This window comes from Hemicordylus capensis, chromosome 3, assembly GCF_027244095.1.
Source record: "Hemicordylus capensis ecotype Gifberg chromosome 3, rHemCap1.1.pri, whole genome shotgun sequence".
In the NCBI taxonomy this organism is placed as follows: domain Eukaryota; kingdom Metazoa; phylum Chordata; class Lepidosauria; order Squamata; family Cordylidae; genus Hemicordylus; species Hemicordylus capensis.
Window position 1 is genome coordinate 194,141,404 of NC_069659.1, and position 24,232 is coordinate 194,165,635.

A 24,232-nucleotide genomic window follows, 5' to 3' on the forward strand; every position below is an offset into this window, starting at 1 on the left:
TAATTGAATCAGGGTTACATCAGTGTTGGGGCTTGAAGTACTTTTTCTACCACAGAGCTACTTTACTCTCAGGCAAGAGATAGGTGCAATCCCAGAACTACAGTGAGTCTGGGAAAGAGAAAGTTGCTTCAGTGACAGGGCACATGCAGGTCTGTACAGGCCTGTTTGCTGGTGTACAAACCGAAGAGCTCCACCTCCAGGCGGGTGGGGAGGGGCGGCAAAGGGAAGAAGAGGTGCACTATTTTGGTCACTGTGAAGCAGCATCCTTCACTCAGCAGGAGGGTCTGCCTTTCCACAGGGGGAGAGCAGCCCGCCCGCATCCTGATTCTGATCCCCACCTTCAGCCCTTTTTCCACATCCCCCCTCAGAGAGGGTCTGGCGCTCCCAGGGGCTTCCCTTCCCCAAACGTATGCTCCATATCAGGGCACCGCCTCGATCAGCCCTTCTCTCCACCCATCAGTTTTCACCACTTCACGTCCCACTCCCCCGACAGCTCCCCTCTCTCACTGCCACGGAGATCCATGCAGGTGCTGCCTCTGCTCTTGCCGGGCCCTCCACGCCATCCTGCGCTCTGCCTCCCACATCACGTTGGTGGCATTTCCCGGCCGTGGCCCAATCCTTACTAGCACCTACCCTGGTTGTGCTGCCCTCGGCAAGCTGGGCAGCGCGCGCACACGCTGCCTCCATCCTCCTACCGGCCGGGCTGCTACCTCTATCTCCTCCTCCTTGCTCCGGCTCCGACTCTTACGAGACCTCCACATCTCGCGAGAGGTGACTTTGGACTCTTGTGAGACTTTCAATGGGATCTGTCCGCAGGCAGAGGTGAGGTGGGAGGAGAAAGAGGGAGGAGGAGGAAAGCGGGCTGGGTTGGGGGCGGGGAGGTGGCGGCGGTATGCCCCTCCCCTGGCTTGCCAGGGACAGCAGAAACTTGTGCGTCGCATGGGCAGCAGGGGAAAGGGGCAGAAAAAGGCACAAGCAGCCTGTTGCAGCATGGGCAAGAGTGAGGGCTGTACAGCTGCTAGAAACTGCTCTGCGGGGAGGCCTGGGATTTTGTGCACAGGCGCGCAGCCGCGCACCTTAGAGGGAACATGTAACCGCATACTTTGGTGAGTGTAAATGTGGATCGGTCAGGCTTCTAGCTACGGAGTTAATATAAAAATAATTATTATTTATAGTTATGGAAATTAATCTGTGGTTTATAAACTATTTGGTTTCAGTCTTTGATTTGTTACCGTTATAGTATGTTTCGATTTGTTGTAGTATGTTACTTTTTCTCCTGTTTCTGGTCTTTGTCCATAATAAAGTGATTGACTGTTAATAAGAGATTATTACCAAGATATCCCATCAGTCATTTATTTTTATGTTGCCACAAGGGCCTCAGTGGTCTAGATTGCATGCATAGTAGAAGGGGCACCCCTTCCCCCCGTCCTCCAGGTCGAGGATCCTTGCACCTCCTGCACAGTCTGTGTGGAGTGGGTTGCCAGATTGAAAATCCAAAAAAACCCCAAGAAGTTCCAGAAATAACCCAAATTAAGCCAAACACGAAAGACTGCCAGAACAGGTATATTATTCAACACAATCAATTAGCACCCAATGTAAATCATGTTTAAAAAAATCATCCATTTTCCTCCACCCAGATGCATGCCCTATTCCACCTCAAATTACAGTCACCAGCTGATCTGATCCGGCCGCGGGATGTGTGTGTGGCGGCGGTCGATCTGCGCATGCGCACATGCATTGAGCAGCTTTGGCAGCAGCCGCTGCCAGCGGTGTGGGGTGGGGGGACGGACGCACATGCTTGCCGTGCCTGCGTGCTCAAGAGGCTGGACTGGAGGGAGCACTGGGGGCTCAGGGTAGGATCCGCTCCTCATAGAGACACAAAGCGCGCGCGGGATAAGGAATCAGGCTGGGGCTAAAACAGTCAGTACACGGCGGCAACGCAGCAAGAGAGAGGCCAGCGTTGCCAGAATTTAAGGGCTGGCTGGGGCCAAGAGGGCCGGCCTGTGGGGCGGAGCCGGAATTTAAGGGCTGGCTGGCTGTGGGGGCAGGGAAACGGAGGAGGCTGGACTGGGACGAGGAGTACATGCGGCAGGCAGCATGTGTGCAAGGGGGTGGGGGCGAAGGAAAGGGAAAATTAAAAGGCCTGCGCTTGGTGGCTGCTGCTGTGAGTCTGTCTGTCATGTGATGTGATGTCGTGATGAGGTCACGGGGAGGACGGCTCTGGTTTTTTTGACTTTTTCATTGGGCACCCATTGGCTTGTGAAAAAACCCAGTAAAACCCAAACAATTTTTATTGAAACCAAGCGACTTTAAAATAGCCAGTCTGGCTAGAAAAAAACCAGTGTGGCAACCTTGTGACCCGTTTCAGTACAACCGAATCTGTTTTTGTTGGGCGGCGGCAGCCCAGCCACTCTCCTCTTCTTTATTGCTGTGTCCACACTCAGTCCCAGGCTTCTATCCAATCATAGCACTAGAATCTCCCCCCACCCTACATGTGGTTCTTATCTGTTGGAAAGGAGGGAGTGGAAAAGCTGGTCTTTTTTCCTGGTTTGGGAGCAAGTAATGCCTGGGCATGTCTTTGCCCCACGAGAGCATTGTTGCTCGGCATTGTTTTTCACCTCTGAAAGAAAATGGGAAGAGGGAGGGAAGGCTGTGAGTTAACCCAAGGGGCAGGGGAGGGGAGAGACATACTGAGAGTTTTATAACATTTTTCTGATGTGGTGAAGTGCTTGCTTGTTTGTTGCCTCTGAATAAAAACAGGAGATGATAAGAAGGAGATCTGTGAATTGCCTCAATGTAAGCTGGGGCAGGGGGAAGAGTTCATCGTGCAGATTAAGAGAGAGGCTAGAAGTGCAGTCAACATACTTCCCCTTTCCATTGAGTTGATAGTCCAGTTTTCTTTTGGAAGCAAAAAAACAATGCCCAGCAGTCCTGAAGCTCCATCCATCCATCCATTTAAAATATTTATACCCCACCCTTCCAGTACAATACTGCTTGGGGCAGCTCACAACATTAACAAAATAGATACAAGGTAAAATAAGACTAATAAAGTTAAACAAGGGGGGACGAGCCAAGATGGTGATAAAAGCTGAGACCCGGGTGTGGATGACCGTTCTCAACCACTGGCTCAAACTAGCTCTCAGCCCATGGGGCCTGGCCCCTCTGACTCTACAGGACAATTTCCAATCCTCTTGAAAACGGGCAGTCTGGAATAAAGTGTAAAGAATAAAGTGGTGCTACTGGCCTTCTCCCAGCCCCTCATACTTGCTATGGGCTTTGACAGCAAAAATGGCCATCAAACAGGGGATTTTGAACACTGAGTGCCAGGCTGACCTTGGCAGGGCACATGGCTTCCTGTCCTCGGAAAGACAGATTCATCATCTCCTCCGCTGCGTACCTGACACAGCTGGAAATCCCAAGCCACAGGAGTGCTTTCGCTCTTGCCCGTCATCATGCCCTCCCCTCTGCAGTGCTGGAAGGTAAATACAGAAAGTTACCAATCATGGAAAGACTTTGCCCCTGTGACACCGGGGAGCTAGAAACCACAGAGCATGTACTCCCCTCTTGCCCCTTTTATAAGGACAGTCGTAACAAGCTTATACTTCCACTGCTTCTCAAGTACCCTGGCCACCCGAGTCAAGTTTACATCAGGATGCTGCTTTCGGATTAAGATTGGGCCTTTACGTATAACACTGCCAAGTTCTGTGCGGCAGCATACAAGATCCACCAGGCCCTGACTGCCAGTCCATAACCATGTATTAGTCTTGTACTGATTTTAGCCACTGTCTATTTTGCTTTCTTGCTTCGCTCTCAGCTAGTTATCCTGTCCTACATATTTTAGTCACCCCTTCCTATAGTTTAAATATTTTATGTTTTATCCTCTCATAGATAGTTGCATACAACTTTGAATATAAATGTAGTGATCTTGTACTCATACTTTTGCCTCTGTACTCTCCCTATTTTAATACATTTTACTGTATTTAAGCTGAACTGTGGTAGTAGCTTAACAGTCCTCACAACAGAGTAGCATTTTATAGTAATTATAGTTTATAACCTCTAGTAATTATTAGTAATTTTATAGTAATCATTTTATTGTAATTATAGTTTATAGTAATGTTAATGTAATAACGTTAATGTAGTAATTTTAATGTGAGATGCTTTTATCGCTTCATAATCTATCCTGTCCTAATGTATGTACTCCTCACAATTACTGCCTCACACTTTCTTATGCTGGTCTTGGACTGTAATAAAGATGATTGATTGATTGAAGTTCAACAAGTTAAAAGACCAGGCCAAAACCACATTTAAAATCACATTTAAAAATAGAAAAAATAGAAATAGAAAAAAATCACAAAATACAAAGATCTACAAATTGCAATTGAAAGGCTGTGGCAGAAAAAGACCAAAATAATCCCAGTGGTAATTGGCGCCCTGGGTGCAGTTCCAAAAGACCTTGAAGAGCACCTCAACACCATAGGGGTCACCGAAATCACCATCAGCCAATTACAAAAAGCAGCTTTACTGGGAACAGCCTATATTCTGCGACGATATCTATAACAACATTGACAATAAAATTCTGGCATCCCAGGTCCTTGGGAAGGACTCGATGTCTGGATAAAACAAACCAGTCAATAACACCTGTCTGACTGTGTGAATAAATAATAATAATAATAATAATTTATTTCCTTGAAGGTCTGCATGTGGAACTGCAAGCTCAGTTATCAAAATGCTGCTGGAAAAGTCATGTGTACTCCAGTCCAAGGTCCTTTTTCTCAAAGTGGTCAGCTAGGTACTTTCAGAAAGCCCCAAAGAAGTGCAGCAAGGAAATCCCAGAAACCATCCCCCCCCCCACCATCATGAAGTCATCATTCTGGTGTAGACTGTCCTTGAACATGGAAGCTCTACATAAAAGTCAAAATGCCTGTAAATGTTAGAGGCTTCATTTCATACGGTCAAGTGAAGTTTCTATATCCACAGGCAGTTTGACCCTGCTGTAGAACCGCTGTATTCAAAAGCAGTCTATAGCAGAGTGATGGTTTCTTGGTGCTGGGTAGGAATGGTTTTTAGGTGCTGCAGCTCTTTGGAATTTTCTGGCACAAAGTCCTTGGTCCTAATCCTCTACATGTTTACTTAGAAGTAAACATAAATAAATGGAGTTTTCCCCCTCATCTCGAAGAGACCATATTACTCATATATTACAGGAGTTGCACTGGCTGCCGGTAAGTTTCCGGGCAAAATACAAAGTGCTGGTTATAACCTATAAAGCCCTAAACAGCTTGGGCCCATGGTATTTAAGAGAGCGTCTTCTTCTGCATGATCCCCATCGTCCACTACATTCATCAGGGGAGGCTCGTCTGTGGCTACCTTTATGTCATTTGGTGGCCACTGAGGGATGGACCTTCTCTGTTGTCACCCCGAGACTTTGGAACGCGCTTCCCATGGGAATAAGAGCCTCCCCATCTCTAGCGGCTTTTAAAAGGGGTCTAAAGACTTATCTTTTTACCCAGGCCTTTTAGCTTTTTAACTTTTTAGCTTTTAACTTTTTAACTTTTGATTGTTTATTATTTGTTTTAAACTGTTTTTATTATTTGTTATGAACCACCCTGAGACCTTGGGTTAGGGCGGTATAAAAATGTGCTAAATAAATAATAAATAAATAAATAAATTTTTCTATGCTTTGCTGAGGGGCTGAGAGGAAAGGGGGAAAGAGAACACACCTTCTTGCCTAGTATCTCTGCTGGTCCTGATTCCTTTGTGTGTTTACTCAGAAGTAAGCTCCAGTGAAATCAATGAGCTTACTTTCTAGTAATTTATTTCAAGCTTTTCTGAGGGGCTTTGCTGCCCTCTTTTAGTGGAGGTGAAAGAAAGGGGCAGATGCAAAAAACATCTGGGGAAAGAAATATGTGGGATATGAATAAGTTGCGTGCTGAAATGTTTCTTCTAGTGCATATTTGCATAAATATGCTTGTTTTACATCCTTACATTATTGTGAGTTCAGTTGCTGTTTGTGCCCTCAAGAACCCACATGTTAAAAATTTTGTGTGTGTGTGTAGGGGGACAATTTATTTATTTTTATTTGTTGTTAAATTTATATACTGCCTTTCATTAAAAACAATCCTGTGTGTAATAATGCTATGTGTAGGGGGATAATGCAGGGGTGACAGGGAGGCCTTTAGGTCCAGGCTCCAAAATTACCTAGGTGCAGCTCTGTTATGGGGATTTTGAACAATAATTACTCAAAAATCACCAGTTTGATGTTTTTCAAACCAGTAAAAGGCACAAGTCCAGTATGGATCTGAATTTTTCGGGAATGCTAAAAAGATACCAAACATTTAACAAGTTGTTCTAGTAAGAACTAATCTGCCTATTTTCCTTTCACTATCCCTACAATCGAGGTCCACAAGTTAGATCTCTGGCACCTCAAATGTTAATGCATCCCCCATCTTGGCTCGCATGGATGACATAATTACAAACTACACCATTGAGGTGTCCCTGTGTGTCACTCACTACAACTGTACTAAATTTGGTTCTAATTATTTAGACAGTCCACAAGTTAGTGCACTTGTGCCTCAATAGTTCACATGTCTGCCATCTTGGATCGGGGTGGATGACATAATCACAAACCACACCATTGGGGCATCCATATGTGTCCCTACACCTGTAGCAAATTTGGTTCAAATCAGTTAGGCGGTTCATAAGTTAGCCCACTTGCGCTTAAAATCTTTACGTATCCACCATCTTGAGTTGGGGTGGATGACATCATTACAAACTACACCACTGAGGCATCCAAATGTGTCCCTAAAGCTGTAGCAAATTTGGTTCAAATTTGTTAGACAATCCACAAGTTAGCGAACTTGTGCCTCAAATGTTCACACATCTGTCATATTGGATCAGAGTGGATGACATCATCACAAACTATGCCATTGGGGCATCCCTATGTGTCCCTACAACTGTGGCAAATTTGGTTCAAATTGGTTAAGCGGTTCACAGGTTAGTCCACTTGCGCCTCAAATGTTTATGCATCCGCCATCTTGAATTGGGGTGGATGATGTCATCACATACTACACCGCTGAGGTGTAGCTATGTGTCCCTACAACTGTACCCGATTTGGTTCATATTGGTCCAGGTGTTGCAAAGTTGATTTGGAGGGGCGGCGGGGGGGAGACATGGAAACACGAAATGCCGGGTGATCTCATAAGCCTACTATAAAGTCGCCTAAAAATATACATTATCTGTGTTGAAAAAAGATTGCCAACACTTTAACCTCTCTTTTTAGTAGTTATAACTTAAACTGCTGTATCTCAGCCATTATGCAACAGATTGTACCAAATATGGAGGGGGTCTCTTGTACCCTAGCTGAAAAATGCATGTTTTTGGGTGGATACTTTTGATTTTATAAACAATAGAATGTTCAGGGCTTATAATGGTGGAATGTTGAAAGCACTCCTCATCTTAACTATGCAGGCATGACTATGCCAGTATAATACTGTTGTTTATATCGAGATTCTCATATTTCTCTTATGGCCTGATTCACATTGTAGAGCAGCAAGGAGCAGTCTACCTAAGCAGTGGGTCCTTGGAATTCTAGCAGCAGTATCCTTAATGATACAAAAACATGTTTTCACCATTCACCAATCACTCTCCACAGCAGATTGTTACAAACCTTCCAATCACAGAAACAATCTCTTCATGGTTACATCCTGGCAGACAAATGCAGTAATCTTGTTCAGTGCAGGGGTGAGGACTTGTAGGACTTGATAGGACTTGTGGTGCCACTGCTGCTGACCTGGAAGCAGTGGCATCATGGTAGAAAACCAGAGATAGCGCTACCAGCATGACCACACTTCCCTCCATTTGTGACAATGGAAATAAATATGGTGATGCTGGACGTGCTACTGCTGGTTCTCTAAAACAGCGCCACTGCTTATGGGTCCACAGAAGTGGCACTGGAAGTCCTACCATCCATTAGAACTTCACATCATGTCGGCTGGTTTGAGCAGGTGGCCAACAGCTCACTCTCCTGCGGCCACCTTCACCAGGTGTCAAATGGAGGTCCAGGGTGTACTGGGGCAAAGTGGGCGCATTTTATTTATTTATTTTGTATTTATATACCACTTTTCAGGTGAACATCTCAAAGCGGTTTACAAAAAACTTAAAGGACAATAAATCAAGCCAAACATTTACATTTTTACATGCGCTTTAGTCTGACTTCCTCTCTCCTCCCCTCAGAGCAAGATGGTCCCTGGTAGGGGAGTGCACGGAACTGGCTGGCCCAGTTCAGTTTGAGTTTGAACCGGACCCAAATCAGACCGGGCCAGTTCAGTCCGGCACTCCCTCGAACCCCCCAGTTTGGTCCGGGGGTGTTCACAAACCAAATAGTAAAAAGGTTTTTTCAACTTACCCCCTCTTACCCCCTCTGTGGGTGGGGCTTCTCTGAGGGGGCGGGAGGGTCTGCAGAGGTTCCCCCTCCCCCGGCCAGCCTCCGTTCTTACAGCCATCGCCCGGTTTGGCAGTCTTCAGCCCTTTCTGGGTCTTTGCCCCGGCATGGGGCCATTTGAGCATGTGTGATGGCCTTCAAAATGGCCACCGTGCCGGAAGGCCTGGAAAGGGCTGAAGTGATGGCTGTAAACCGAGTGATGGCTGTAAGAATGGAGGCCGGCAGGGGGAAGGTGAACCTCCATGGAACCCCCCCCCCCCACCGCGACCTCGGAGAAGCCCCACAGAGGGGATAAGTTGAAATTTTTTTTAAAGATAATTATTTTTTTACTATTTGGTCTGCAAACCCCCCAAACAGCTGGGGGTGGGGTGGGGGGTTCGGTCCGGGGTGGTTCAGCTCGACCCCAAACTGTCAAACTGAACTGGCTCGAAGTCGAACCGGTTCAGTTCCAAACCTGTGCACACCCTTAGTCCCTGGCTGCTCTGTGGTGGCAGTTGGGGGAAGGGGACTCTTCAGTTGGGACAAGGAGCTGGATGGTGGCAGCTCCCCAGCCTCTTTTTCTTCTCCCCTCCCTTTGCCTCAGAGCAAGATGAGCACATAGCTACAGCAAGTCTAAGTTATAGGTGGTGAGGCACTCAAAAGTGCACTGCTGCTGCCACCATTGTAGAACCTGGGCTAGCCCCCTTGAACTCAAGAGTGGGAGGAAATCCAATTTACTGGGCAGTGAGTGGGCACCCTGTCTGTTCTTCTCTTCTTGTTCTGGGTTTCACACTGTTCTGGCCTGCCTCCTCTCCTCCCTCTATCTAGACTAACAGGAGGAGAGACAGCCATGCATCAGAAGTGTGCGCTCATTTTTAAACAGAGAAAGGAGGGAGACAGGGAGTGCAGTAGTAGCCTAAAGACTGGATAGTCCTTCCACAGGGCCAAGAGGCCATGGTAAAATGGCAGTGTCAGCAATGCTGCGACCCACCTGAGATCAGTTTGAGACCCCCTTCCGGGCTGCAACCCATTGGCTGAATGTACACTACGCTGACGCTCTCCCTGGGAATAATGACTAGTGGCACAACTAGGACTTGTAAGAACCACTTTTTAAAAAAACACCAAAATCAGTGATATAAGGAGTAACAATAGTGTACATGTTTATAACAATTATTTCCTTCTTGTTCAGAATAGTCTGTTAATTAGACCATTATTCCCATTCACAGTGGGAAAATGGGCTGAGCCAATGACTGCCACAGGGTTTCATCTCAGAGTCAAGACACCTACATATTATATTCTGTTCTATAATGACCCTCAGAAGCAATGACTGGGAAACTCTTGACTCTGCACCCCACTTAAGTCCAGCCAGACTAAAAAAAATCCTTACCTCCCTCCTTCATCACTTGGTTGTGTTCTGGGTGTGCTTAGATGCGACTTGGGTGTCACAATGGGGCTGACACGCCTGCCTTTTGTTGCATGCAGGTTGCTGCTGTAGTAGCAAGCAGCCTTATAAATCAGTTTGAAGGAAGGAAAGGTGGTGGAAACACCAAGGACACTCCCTCCATTGTACATGCCACATCTGATGTAAAGTAAGAGGATCTGGAAAGTGAAAGGAGAACAGAAAACTACTAAGACTACTTATTAAAAAAGGCAACAAGTAAGTACAGTGATTCTTCAGCCAAATGTAGCTCTGTACTTCAGGCATAGCTCTTCAGTATCTCATCTCAGCAGAGGCTCCTCACAGGTCTGAGATCTCTGTCCTGGAGACATCAACTGTATGAGCATATGGTCACTACTCAGACACATGGTTGGTCAGTTACATTTAGAGTTTTTCTACAGTTCACTTCAATAGTGTAGTAAGTGTTTTTTAATAAACATATACATTGTATTTCCACTATTTATATCCAAGGATGCAGTTATATCCTTGCAACATGAGCAAATTACAGCCCATCTGTGGCACTAGTGAAGGGCACAAAACCTCTTTTTTAACCCCTGCTAACTTGGCAAAAAGGCACCTTTTTAGCATAGTGATTCTCTTTATTTAGCAGAGGGAGAGTAACTGGCCCCCCTATCCACCCCCAGCATAGTACCTGCAGTGACTGTCTGGTGTTTATCTTATGTTTCTTTTTAGATTGCGAGCCCTTTGGGGACAGGGATCCATCTTATTTATTTATTATTTATCTGTGTACAGCAGCGTAGGGAGGCTGGCGGTGGTCCGTGTGGGGCTGCCGCTGTGGCCCCATGGCCCTGCCCCCTGCATCTGATGTCAGTTGCAGGGGCCCAGCTAGCCATGCCCGTGCATCTGACTTCAGACATGGCGGACATGGTCTCCCTCCCAAACGGGGCCCCGTGCCCCCTTTTGGAAGGGAGATTGGCCCGCACTGCGTTGGGCAGTGTGGGCTGGAGTGGGCTGGAGTGACAGGGAGAGCCATTCTGGCTGCACTGCCAATGCAGCAAAGGTTGATCTCTCTCCTAAAAAGGGCTGCGCGGCCCCGTTTGGGAGGGAGATCGATCGGCCCCACTGCATTGGCAGCAAGATGAGGAGTGTCTCTCCCTGCTTTAATGGCAGGGAGAGTCACTCTGGCCGCGCTGCCAATGCAGCACTAGCCAATTCTGGCTCCACCGAAATAATGCCCCCTGCGTCTAGATGCGGGGGGCGTGACTGGGGTCACACTCATGGCCCCTGATTGGTGGTGGCCCAGGTTCTTTGAACCCATTTGCCCAATTGTCCGCCCCGTCTGTGTAAACCATTTTGGAAACTTTTGTTGGAAAGTGGTATATAAATTGTTGTTGTTGTTGTTACCCCCGCTCACTGTGTTCTGCAGTCCTGATCTGCCTCTCCCCACCCCCTGCACCTTCTTGTTGCTTAATAATAGGAGCGTCCAGGTTTAAGTGTGTCTGTTGATGTGTTAAGGGGAATGTCTTGTTTGGCCCTCATTCCTTGGATTACCAAACCTGGTAATCCCATGCCTGAACAATGAAAAAGGGCCACCCATAAACAAGGTAGTGATTTATGCATATTCAGGGGACTCTTTAAGTATGCCGAAAAACCTCAGTAAATGTAAAAGAAAAGAAACTTTTTTCTTTTCTTTTTGAAACAAATTGATGAGTGAAGCTCCTTTATACTGAGTCAGACCATTGGTCTATCTAGCTCAATGTTATCTGCACTGACCAGCAGCAGCTGCTCCAAGATTTCTGACAAGGGTCTTTCCCAGTCCTACCTGGAGGTGCTGGAGATTCTGTATGGAAAGCAGGTGCTCTACCACTGAGCTCCAGCCCCTTTCCTGAATGAGGTCTGAGCCAGGAGCAGTGTGGGGAAGAAAGCAGGCTGGGGAAATTGCTTGATTGAGTCCCTGACACCTTGTGGTGATGGAGACTTGTATTGGGGATACCAATTTCCCCTTCAAGTCCAGGAGGCAAGAAGCTTTTAAGAGCTCTGGCCACTTTTAAGGAGACTAGAATGCTAAATAGGATTGGAGGGAAAGTGCTTAATCCAGTGCCAATTGAATCACCCCTCCAGGGTTTCCCCTTTTAAAGTGTTGAAGGGGGCAGAGCCCTTACAAGCTTATCACATTTTAGAAAGAGAAGTGAATTGCATTCTGGTGATACATACTGTAAAGTGAACAGAAAATGTGCTAATAGATGAGAGCCAAAGACAATTTACAAATTAGGAGCAAGAACAGTTTATATAATTTGCAGTTACTACTTAGGTAGTATCAAAATTGACTCAAAACTGTGCAGGATGTTACTGTCAAGAACCAACCTATAAGTCACTCTATAAATTCATTCGAGAATGGAAGCCACCAAGAGATTCACAAGGAGGACATGAAAATGTTGTTTGACTGTGCTGACATACATACCACAGTGACTGCACAGAGGTTTCCTTGAGAAGTTTCCCTCCTTTGTTTCCTTGCTTAATTTCTAGCACTGTCTTAAACTTTATAACTAAATGGAACATATTTTGATTCCTTGTCTACTCCTTTAACAGTACTCATTTCAAAGTTCTACACCGCTTGGAATGAAATGTTGTTGTTGAACTACTAACAGGTCATTGCTTTATTTGGACTTCTTTGTTTCACACAGCCCCTCAATCTGTTTTTAGACACAGCCACTGGAAGGGGGAAATGGATTACATCCCGCCACGTGTCAAGCTGAGTGATGACACGTTTGTCTTTCTAGATGGCAAATGGGTGAATGAAACCTACATTCAGTCAGCATTCGCTTCCTCTGCAGAAGCCCACCAGAGACAGTGCAGCAAGAAGGCTCATAATGATTGGACCCTCTGGGAAGAGAACAAAGCCCTCTGGGAAGAGAATAAAGCCCTCCGAATGGAAAACAGGGTTCTCCGGGAAGAGAATAAAGCACTCCAGTGCCTGCGGATGGAAAACAAGGGCATTCAGGTTATCTATGATGAGAATCTCCAGCAAGTCCTCCAGCAAGAAAATAAGCCTTTAGCAACCCTCCCAGCCATTGTAGGACTCCAGTGTGGTATGGAAAACAAATCCCTTCAAGTTATCCGAGAAGAGAATAAAGCCCTCCAGCTCTTCCGGGAAAAGAATATAGCTTTGAAAGTCTTCCCTGAGGAGAAGAAATCCACCCCAGTCATCCAGAAGGAAAAGCAATCTGCTCCGTTATTAGGAAAGGAAGATGCCTCAGCCCAAGAAAACAACACCACAACTGCGATCCAGGAAACTAACAAGACTGCAGCAGTCCAGTCAGTAAAAGCTGCCCAAGAAATCCAAGAGGAGAGCAGGACTTTGGCAGTTCAGGGAACACATAAAATCTCCTTTTCATCATTAGAGGAGAATGAGGCACTTGAAGCTGTCCAGAAACTGAACCAAACTGTGTTGTTCCTCCTTAGAGAAAATCAAGTACTGCTGGAAGAAAAACAGGCTCTCCAGACTCTCCAGGGAGGGAACAAAATTATTTGGGAGGAGAACAATCTACTGAAGCTCCAGCAGAACACAATCAAAAGTGCAATCAGTAAGATTATGTCTCAGATGGCTGTGCTGCAAGAGGAGCTGAACTCCTTTGCCTCCGTGCAGGAGGTGGAGGGTGAAATGAAGAAGCCAGCAAGTTGCTGAAAACTTAATGGCTGCAGGGAGAGATGGTGAAACTTTAGGCTGAATACTAGGTAGTTCACATTTGCAAAATTATCTCTCTCCCTAAAATCTAATAAAGCTCTGGATTCAGGAAAGTAGTGATGAGTTTTTCAAAATGTATTGCACTGTGCTTTTTCAAAGCAATTGGCACATTTGCCCAAGAATTTAGACATGCACTCACCACAGTCACCATGGCAATTACTTCTCCCAGTTCTGACAAGTCTCTCCTCTGACTCACTGGATGAGGCTCGGGGCTCTTCCAGATGCTCTAACTTTATTGAAAATTACCATGAAAAATAAAGTGGGAAATCAAAACTAAGAACTAAGACATTGTCTTATATTCTTAACACAACCTGCTGCCAGATTGTGGCAGCAATCTGTGAAGCAGCGGCCTTTTTTCATACTCCATGTTTTCTAACTAGAAAAAAGACTGTTGTTTCACCATTGTTTGTTTCATGGATTGTTGTGGATTGCCAGCAGATGGTGTGAAGAATATGCCCAGATCTCCTTCTTAATGTGGATTTCTCATTTTATTTTCCATGGTAATTTGCAATAAAGTTAAAATATATCAGCTTTTGGAACAGCTTTCAAACACATTTAAAGTTTTACTATTGTTTGGGATTTTTAGATGCATCTAATGTATCTCCACACCCAGGTTTTGAATTTGAATTTGAACTAGTCACACTTAAGGAGAATGCTTGTTCCGTTACCTTATGTATGGCAATCAACTAGAGCAAAGGGGTGAGCTTGATTTTTTCTGTCTGTCTCAGTCTACAAGCCTTTGTGGTCACAGGTCAATCTTTCTATTCTAACATTTCATATTTATAATCAATGGCAGGAAGATGGAGCAAGGCACACATGATCATGCTTGATTCTGGGTCTTGTCTGCTGCAGTGGAGAACTGGTCGTTTATCTTGCTGAGCTTTTCTATCTGATTACAGAGTCTGGACTGAGCCAGGGCAGGTCCAAGCTCCCCTGATGCTTGAAGCAGTGCAATGAGACACCACTGCTCCCCACCCGCCCCCTGCAGCATGCAGACTCCATCACTCTTCCCTAGCTCAGCACTCAACACTCTTCCTCCAGACCTCCTGCTCCCCTCCCTTCTGATTTTTGAAAATGCGAAAGTAGGAGAGGGAGGAGAAAGAGACCAGCCTGACCTTCCCTGCGCCCCTGTCAGCTGTTCCATCTGTACTTCATGGTTGTGTGCAGCAGAGGGTGCTTCTATTCACTAGTGGAAGAAGGAGAACAGTGCTGGTGGTTGGAAAAGAAGGATGGGGGTGGGCTACCAGGAGGGAGTGGATGGTGGCAATGGGCCAGTAGAGACACTGGTGAGTGTTTTGCCACCTCCACTATTATGCCACTCCAGGCAACAACCTTGCCCAGTCTCCTGAGGTACTGGGCCTAAACTAGACTTTGGTCAGTTCTTTATAGGGTAAAGTCTCCACTCTTAATAAAAGTTCAAAATGGAACTTCTTTTGGAAGGCAAAAGAATGGTGGGAATTCTTTTCAAAACCAGGTTCACAAGTGAGTTTGAGTAAGGGGCTCAAACTTGTTTTTCAAGCTTAGCTTCCTCTAGCGGACTGCATATTTCTTTCATATCTATGTACATTACTCATTTAGCAGTTTAATTTTGATAAAGTTTTATATGATTCCTCAACTCCCAAGTATGTTCATATGGAAAGAGGCCCTCAAGAAAATATAATCTATGCCTCTGGAACGGTTAACCATACTAGCTCTGTTCCATTTATTCTTGATACCTAGGCCTAAACTACAGCATAGACTGTTAGGTCTCAGACTAGAGGGACTTGAATCAGTTTAGCCCCTTGATTTCAGACTGAGCTAAGTTTAAGAGTTCTTGTTGTTGGAAAGTGATGCTGCAGATTGAGAGAGCGAGAGAGAGCTGCAGTACTTATTTTCAGCCACAGGAAGATATTCCAGTATCTTCAGGGAAAGGAGAATTGAAGGGTGATCCACTGCTAATAGCAGGTGAAACCTAAAGCTCTGCCAACTTTGTTCCACATTTGGTGGTAGGGAGAGGTGGACCCTGGGTTCAAATCCTGAAAAGTGATGAAGAATACAGATGACCGAGTCACTGTTGTGGAGTGTGAGAGGTGTTCCCTTGGCTTATGATGATGATGAATTCGATTTCTATACCGCCCTTCCAAAAATGGCTCAGGGGGGTTTACACAGAGAAATAATAAATAAATAAGATGGCTCCCTGTCCCCAAAGGGCTCACATTATGAGCTCTACCATGGATCTTCCTAATTCAGGGAGCAGTTGGCCAAAACAAAAGGCCATGACAGTATACCACCTGTCAGTACAAAACCAAGCCTCCTAGGAGAGAATGATTCAATAATGAATGAAGGTCTTGGTGATGGCACATTTGGCCGCAGTGGTCTAAACAATATTCCATTAATTTGCCCGCAGACATATTATACCTTTAAATGTTTAATAATGAATGAAACCCCCAGTTTGTTTGTTTTTTTACACAAAGACCCGAGTTAGAAATAGGACTGTTACATTTTTGGGAAATCACTTTTTGCTGTCACTTTTTGGGAAGAGCTGGAACATGATACTGCCAGCTAAACTAAAATCTTTCCACTTCGTTTTCTATGGTCAATTGTGACTTCTACCTCAGGAGAGATTTAAAAAATGACTTTCAAAAGGTTAGTCGTGTTACTTAAAAATAGCAAACATTCCTATGGCACCTTAGAGACTAGCACCTTTATTTTAACATAAGTTTTCGCGGGCTACAGTCTCCTTCACCACATACATTACGTCGAAGTGAACTCGGAAGTTGGGCGCTATGTGCACGTTCTTCTTTTTTTACATCTATGGCGTCACTTTAATGCCAGCCACTTCCCGTCAAAGCTGGAAGTGACGTCACCCTACGGCGCGATCCTGTTTCCGCCCTCCTCCGGGAAGCTTGTCCGGTTACGTTGGAGAAGGATGGCGGAGCTAACCGGTGAGGCACGGGAGACCCGAGAGCGGCTGGGCCTTTGGGAGCGGCTCCAGCGGCCGCTGGCACCGCTCAGCGAGCGGCAGCGCGACTCCGTCCTGGAACTGCGGGAGGCCTTTCCTTGCCAGCCAGCCCCGCCGGAGGTGAGTGAGTGCAGAGGGGGCGGCGGCGCCCTTTTTCTCTTGACTGTCCGGGGTCGGACGAGGCGAAGAGTGCAGCGAGCCGGGTTCAAATCCTGATCATTTGTGAAACTCTGTGTGGGGGCAAACAACATGTTTATTGCTCGTTGCATTTTCTGTGGCACCTTCCGCCAAGCAGGGTGGGGGGTGTGCGTGGCTCCCTCGCCTCTTTATTCTAAGAACAGTCTTGTAAATTAGGGTTTTTTGAGAGATGGTAAGTGGCCCAAGTTGTACTTGGCGAGTTTCACGAGTGGAAAATTGGACCTGTGGCTGCTTGTTCGAAATCCAGCTCTCTAACTTTCATATAGCTTAAATCTTTTTAAAGAATACGGAGAAAGCCCGACCCCTGGTCCCTGCTAACCAGATTGTTGTCAGTGGCAGGGCCAAGAGAAGGGCTCGATTGGATGATCTGAGGGTGCTGGCAGATTTATATGGGTGAATACAGTCCAGAATGTATCCTGGGCCCAAGCTGTGTGGGGCTTTTAAAGGTCAAAACCAGCACTTTGGGTGTCGGTAAGCAAACTGGCAGCTGGATGCAAACTGGCAACTAATGAAGCTGCTGCAGAATAGGTGTAATACTTGTGTGGTGACTAGTGCCCACAAGCATCATTGCAGCAGCATTCTGGACCACCTGAAGCTTCCAAACAAAGGCATCCCCATGTGGAGCACATTGTGGTAGTCCAATCTGGATGTGACCAATTCATGAGTGATGGTGGTCTTGCACTCCTGGAGACTGCTGCCACCTGGGCCTCCAGGGACAGTGTTGAATCCAGAACTCCCCAAGCTATGGACTTGATCTTTCAGGAGTGAAACCCCATCCAAGACCAGATTTACCTCACTACTTAAACACCTCCGTCTTGTCTGGATTATGTTTCCACTTGTTTGCCCCCATCCAACACAGAACAGCCTCAAGATTCTGGTTCAGGATGTCAGCTGCCTCCCTTGTATCAGCAGATTTAAAAGATAGAGTTGGGTGTCATTTGCATACTGATAACACTTCAGTCTAAACCTACGGATGACCTCTTCCAGGAGTTTCATGTAGATGTTAAATAGCATGGCAAGCAGGACAGAACCTTGTGGCAACCCACAGATCAAAGGGTGGAACAGGCATCCCCCAGCACCACCTTCTGGGAACGGCCCTCCAAGTAAGACCGTTCTACATATAAGTTATCTCTCTCTCTCTGTACATATGTATAAAGCGCTAAGGCTGGAGGTGCCTGAGACGCATGTGTGGCATGCTGGAGGTGCCTGGAGCACAGAGCTGCGCAGGTGTCGAACCCAGTAAGAGGTGATGGTGGCAACACCGCAGCTGCTCGAGGCAGGGGCGGGCGCTGGAGCTCCAGTTGGGAGCCGCAAAGAGGAGGAGCCAGGAGCAGAGGAATGTGGGGCTCGGGTGAGGGTGGAGTGATTGCTGGGCTGAGGAGGCTGTGGTGGGGGGAGAGGAGAGCAATACAGTACTAGTGTGCAGGTGCTCTGTGCAGGTCAAGCTGCCCCTGGGTAACTTTTTTCAATCTCGAAGCACAGTTTAGCAGCACAAGACAACACAGAAAGGGAAGGGAAATGGAGACAGGGTAAAATTTGCAAAAAAATGAGATAAAATATTCTCATGGCAAAAATATGAGAATATCAAATCACTAATCTTGTGAGCCTCCTCAAGCAGTAGTGCACTGGAGGGGTGAATTATAAATGTTTTAAATAAATAATAAATTGCTCATTGCATTTATTTAAACTTAGTTACCATTGGGAATGGAAACAAGTAATTGTGCTGAAGGCTTCATAGAGAAGGTGTCTTTTATTTGGGCTGCCACACATGTGGCTACCACGCCATTTTGGGGCTCACCATGCATTTGTGCAGGCCATTTATGTAACTGGGTCATGCAAATTGCCCATGCGCATGCACGGTGGCCCCAAAATAGCCACCGTGCATGCAAACAGGGCTGAAACACCCCCCTGAAACTGGCAGAGTTAGTCACTGGAGACTCCGGAGTGGAGAGGCTGATGAGGGGAGGTGGAGATGCTGGAGAACCCCGCCCCCATGGCCGCAGCTCCGCCCCCATGGCCGCAGCTCCACCCCCGAGGTTGCCAAAGCCCTCAGTGGTAAGACAATTTTAAAAAAACACACATTTTAATGGTATCTAGCACCTCTAAACTGGCCGGGGGGGGGGTGTTGGCTCAACCTCGAGCCAAACTGGGCCTGGTTCCGTTCAAGGCTGAGCGCCCCCCCCCCGGGGTCCCCGAGGGCCGCCAAAGCCCTCAGTGGTAAGACAATCTTCTTTTTAAAGATTTAATGGTATCTAGCACCCCCAAACTGGGCCCAAACCGGCCCAGTGGCGGTTGGCTTGACCTCGAGCTGAACTGGGCCTGGTTCTGTTCAAGGTTGAGCCTTCAAACCAAAGTTGTTCAAGCTCGCATAAGCATCAAGAGCTGAAAGGGAGAAAGTACAGATTCAATTGTTGGAGTAGGAGACCTTTGAGGGTGGTGGAACTGAAATAATAGATGTGCTGAGAGGTAGGGAGGGGCAAAGCCATGGAGGTCTTTGAAGGTGCTTGTGCTGGATTCAGGAGTATATATGAAGCTTATGAATATTAAGGGTGATTAACTAAGACACTAGCTCTTCACCCTTGAGTCCATCTCTTCACTCCTTATAAAGCTTTGAGAGCCCTGGGGATCAGTGGGTCAGTGGTGCAACCCTGTACTTTATGCATGCTGAACATCCCTAAAATATCACTCCCTAATGGGGATGGGAGTTTCTTATAGCACTTTGGGTATCTTTGTGTAATTTTTTCTCTGTCTCTTGTTCAATATTCTCCTGGAAAGGGGTATGTTGACATTACATTCTTAGAGCCAAACCACCTAGGCTGCTGTGCTTTTGCATAGCTTTCTGTTCAACATGTGGAGTAAACTTTAATCTTAGTATGCTCATTAGGGCAGTTGTTAAATATTAAACATCTTGCTAGAGATGGTATGAGTGATGTGTGTCTCATATTTTAAGAAGGTTTCATGTAACGTACAGTATATAGTTGGTATTCAGGTGGCATGTTTGTGCATTTGACATTGGTAAGTGTTGTCTACTGACCAGGGATATTAATTCATAAATATATACTTTAAATTAGAGATGTGGAAGCTCAAACAAACAAAACGCAAGAAAAATGTGGGGGTGGGTGCAGTTTTTTAATCCCCCACCCTGGACTCTTTTTGTTTTCTGAAAAATTGCATTATGATTTTTCTTAAACATTTTATTTATAATTTTAAAAAAGGTGTTCAAATATATTCATATATGGAAAGGTGTGCTGGCCTTTAATCTGCCAAGCTTACTTTCTTCAGACTTCTCCATCTTCTGTAGCATGTGACAAAAACTGGTCTATGTTTGGAAATATACCAGATCAAGAAATGAGTGAACATATGGAAAGGAAGAGAGGCTTGTCTCAATACAGACAATTAATTTTTTATAAGTCATTAATATAATAAAAAGAATCAGAAGCAGCAGAAACTGCTGGTAGTGAAAGCTTGGAAAATGAGACTGATTAGACATAGGAAGCTGTCATATCCTGAGTCAGACCATTGGTCTATCTAGCTCAGTGTTGTCTTCACAGACTGACAGTGGCTTCTCCAAGGTTGCGGGCAGGAATCTCTCTCAGCCCTATCTTAGAGAAGCCAGGGAGGGAACTTGGAACCTTCTGCTCTTCCCAGAGCGGCTCCATCACCTGAGGGGAATATCTTACAGAACTCACACTTCTCGTCTCCCATTCATATGCAGCCAGGGCAGACCCTGCTTAGCTAAGGGGGCAAGTCATGCTTGCTACCACAAGACCAGCCTTCCTGTCTAAGTTTCATGTGGCAAAACTGTATTCAATAAGTCTTCCCTCCTCCCCGCCCTTTTTCTGAAAGTGAGCGCTTTCTGTATTTGCTTGACATTGGAGGAGACTAAGTCAAGAATGCTTAATAAGGGATCCATCTTATTTATTTATTATTTCTCTGTGTAAACCGCCCTGGGCCATTTTTGGAAGGGTGGTATAGAAATCGAATGAATGAATAAATAACTATTTATAACGTTGATAGTGGCTTATCAACTATCTAAGAGTTGGGCACGCACACTCATTCTGTGAAGCCCAAAACAATGTCGTTGCTTCTATTGAGGGCTCCTTGGGGGAAGAGCAGGATATAAATGTGGTAAAGCTTACAAGGCTATGGTTCTTAAGAATTACATCATCCCTGCAGGTACAAGCTTCTCACTGGGAATAACAGGAGGCCCATCACTGCAGCAATGACACAATAGTTAGTAGTGACGGAGCCTATGCAAGCTTGGTAGAAGCTCGGACGGTGTTTGGGGATGCACGGAGTGAATGTGCTTGCCCCACTCTTCAATTGGTGGGGTGCTGCACTGTATGTAAGCCAGTTTCCCTCCTCCCACATGAACTTCTTGCCTGCTTCTCTGAAACTGTTTTGACAGTCTATGAGAAGCAGGGCCCTCTCCCCCACCCTGACTTCAAAATTTCCATAAACCTTACATCTCTACTTCAAACTATACCATCCACATACTAAAAACATTATTGGGAGGGGTATCCTCTCCCAAGTGGAGATCTTCTTGCCCCATGTTGCAAAGCTCCTGCCCTGATTCTTCGCCCAGCTCTATGTATTAAGGTTGAATAGTGACTTTGAACACCGATGCAGTATGTATTGTTTTAGCTTACCCAACAAACAGCAAGTTAAACCTAGAATACTTCTATTGAATTTGTAACGGGGCACAGCAGCATCTGGCAGTTCTCTAGCTCTTTCTGTCCCCCCCAAAAGGGATAGTTTTCTTATTTCTAATGATTTTGTTTTGTTGTGTGACATGTGGGCAAATAAGCAGTGAAGAAGCTAGTTTGCATTTTAAACATATTATTTTAATAATCGTTCAACAAAATTTTGATTTCTTTATAAAACAGCTTCCCATTGAAGATTTAAGCAGTCTCGGGCAACAATCATTAACCGTAACACTGTCAGCCACAGTGCCAGAATCCACAGAGGATATCCTCTTGAAAGGGTTCTCTGCTTTGGGTATGGAGAATGAAAGAATTGAAACAGCACAGCAGGTAAGAACTAAATAATAATAATTAAACCCTCTCTCATTCTGGAAGGCAGTATTTCTAGTGCTCAAAAGTATTAGTTTAAGAGAAGAGTTATCTTGATATGCTTGAACACTGGGCTGAAACCAACAAGATGAAGTTCAACGGAGTTGAATGTAAGGTCCTGTATCTGAGTAAGAAAAATATGGGATGGGGGGCGGGGGAAAGCTGGCTTGGTACATGTGAAAAGGATCTAGGTGTCTTAGTGGACTAGGGCTTGAACATGAGGGCCAGCAGAGTGATGCAGTTGGTAAAACAAAAAACCTGAATGCAGTCTTGGGCTGCATTAACAGGCATTGTGTCTAGATCACGAGAAGTAACTGCTTGCAGTAATTGCTATTTGACAATCGATAAGTCTGCTTCATGCAGTGATGGGCTCTCCTTCACTGGAGGTTTTCAAACAGAGGCTAGACAGCCATCTATCAGATATGCTGTAGCAGTTTCCTGCACTGAGCAGGGTGTTGGACTTGAAGATCGTTAAGGACCCTTCCAGCTCTAAAATTCTATTTTGTTTATTTAAATATATAAAGTATAATATTCTAGTCGTCCCCCCTTTGTGTTATGGTCATTATAATCAATAGATGCCTTCCCTCTTTTGCTCTAGTTTTTCTCATGGTTTGCTCAGCTCCATACCCAGATGGATCAAGATGAGGAGACTAAGTACAGGTATATCTTTTTTGGCCTACGTTCCTAAAGGAAAGTTATATGAGAGAGAGAGAGAGAGAGAGAGAGTCCCAAACTTCACAGTGCCTGGACCAATATGAACCAAATTGGGTACAGTTGTAGGGACACATGGGGACACCTCAATGGCATGGTTTGTGATGATGTCATCCACCCCTTTCAAGATGGTGAACGGATGAATGTTTGACATGTAACTGGGCTAACTTATTAACTGCCTAACTGATTTGAACCAAATTTGCAACAGCTATCAGTAGGGACTGATCGAGGGCATAGTTTGTAATGATGTCATCCGCACTGATTCAAGATGGCAGACTAGTGAACATTTGAGGCGCAAGTGGGCTAACTTGTGGACCACCTTACTGATTTGAACCAAATTTGGAATAGTTATAGGATTACATAGGGGCACCAATGACATAGTCTGTGATGATGTTATCCACCCTGATTTCAAGATGGTGGATGTGTGAACAGTTGAGACACAAGTGGGTTAACTTGTGGACTGCCTAATTGATATGAACCAAATTTTGTTCAATTGTACTGAGTTACACATAGGGGCACCTCAACACTGTAATTTGTGATGATGTCAACCATCCCAATTCAAGATGGCAGACATTTAAGGCTGAAGTGTGCTAACTTGTGAGGATGGTAATTATCAATTAAGATTATAGTGAAAGCAATGTAGGTATACTAGTTCCTACCATAACTTGTTTTTTTCAATGGTTATATTTTGAATGTTGAGGCATTCAACATATAAAGATACACATAACAGGTAGTATATAAATATGATAAATAAATTAAAAAAGTAGCGTCCATTGGCACAGTTAGAGGTGACATACAACATGTGTTCATTGTTATGTGAATTATGCTTTGTTTCCATCCTCAGTTTCATTTGTTAGAATCCTCAATTTTGTTTGTTAGAACTTGGAATTTTTGTTTGGTTTTTATTAGAAAGATAATAAACAACGCCAACACTCTTTATCAGGCAGTCAGTATGTCATCTTTATCAGGATGCCATTTTGGAATTATTGATCTGATTATTATGTGTTAAAAATCTGTTGAAAGCAAGAACAGATAAAATATGATTATATTTAGAATAATTCTCCTGGGTGTGCCTTTAGAATGTGCGTCCCGGCAGCCCAGCTGATTGGCTGGGCTGCGGGGGCGCCTGATTGGTCCTGGCGCACCCAGGATAATTGGCTGGCTGGGTGGCGGTGGAGGCAAGGCGCCGGGCCGGGGGGCGGAGGCAAGGCGCTGGGCCAGGCCGGGCCGGGGGGCCGAGGCAAGGCGCCGGGCCGGGGGGCGGAGGCAAGGGGCCGGTCTGGGCCGGGGGGCGGAGGCAAGGCGGCGGGCCGGGCCGGGCCAGGGGGCGGAGGCAAGGCGGCGGGCCGGGCCGGTTTACTCAGGAAGGTGTGGGGGGTGGGGGAGAGAGAGAGAGAGAGAAAAGGGAGGGGGAGAGCGAGTGGAGGGGAAGAGAGAAAGAAGGAAGGGCGAAGGATGGCCTGTCAGCGGCCTGAGGGGAATGAGCAGCCAGGGCGCCGCCTATTGGCAGCAAAGAAGGGCCCAGTCAACCACTGCTGCTGTTTGGGGCTACTGAGGCCTCTGGCAGAGGGAGGCATGTAGGCAAGGTGCGGGCCTGGGCCTGTCAGCGGCCTGAGGGGAACGAGAAGCCGTGGCAGCAGCGAGGAATGGCCCAGTTAACTGCTGCTGCTCCTGTGGGGAGGAGCAGGGCTCGGGTGAGGTTGTGGAGGTCTCTGGGGACGGGGCTGCAGCTTGGCCAATAGGCACCTGC

At 46.0% G+C, this 24,232-nt stretch overlaps 3 protein-coding genes across 4 annotated transcripts in view; 2 read left to right on the forward strand and 1 right to left on the reverse strand.

Annotated features, from left to right (window-relative positions):
• ERICH6B (glutamate rich 6B) overlaps positions 1 to 791 on the reverse strand; it is a 47,205-nt gene extending 46,414 nt beyond the window's left edge. Inside the window, exon 1 of the mRNA XM_053308949.1 lies at positions 634 to 791. Within this exon, the coding sequence (XP_053164924.1) occupies positions 634 to 761 (128 nt within the window). The 5' untranslated portion in view covers positions 762 to 791. The remainder of the gene's footprint in view (positions 1 to 633) is intronic.
• Positions 792 to 811: 20 nt separating this feature from the next.
• The window catches only part of COG3 (component of oligomeric golgi complex 3), a 115,020-nt gene continuing 91,599 nt past the window's right edge, over positions 812 to 24,232 (forward strand). The window contains exons 1-3 of one of the 2 annotated variants that reach the window (XM_053305637.1): positions 812 to 1,106; positions 21,586 to 21,732; positions 22,370 to 22,431. In XM_053305637.1, the coding sequence (XP_053161612.1) occupies positions 21,700 to 21,732; positions 22,370 to 22,431 (95 nt within the window). In that variant the 5' untranslated portion in view covers positions 812 to 1,106; positions 21,586 to 21,699. Of the gene's footprint in view, positions 1,107 to 16,388; positions 16,622 to 21,585; positions 21,733 to 22,369; positions 22,432 to 24,232 lie in introns of those variants that run through there. The other variant, XM_053305636.1, reaches the window with a different exon arrangement.
• On the forward strand, positions 1,835 to 13,613 carry CBY2 (chibby family member 2). The gene is made up of 2 exons (XM_053305638.1): positions 1,835 to 1,853; positions 12,500 to 13,613. The coding sequence occupies exon 2, from the start codon at positions 12,541 to 12,543 to the stop codon at positions 13,498 to 13,500; it is 960 nt and encodes a 319-aa protein (XP_053161613.1). The 5' UTR covers positions 1,835 to 1,853; positions 12,500 to 12,540; the 3' UTR covers positions 13,501 to 13,613.

Coding starts and splice junctions, on each gene's coding strand:
- CBY2 (XM_053305638.1), top strand. CDS start 12,541: ATGGATTACATCCCGCCACGTGTCAAGCTGAGTGATGACACGTTTGTC.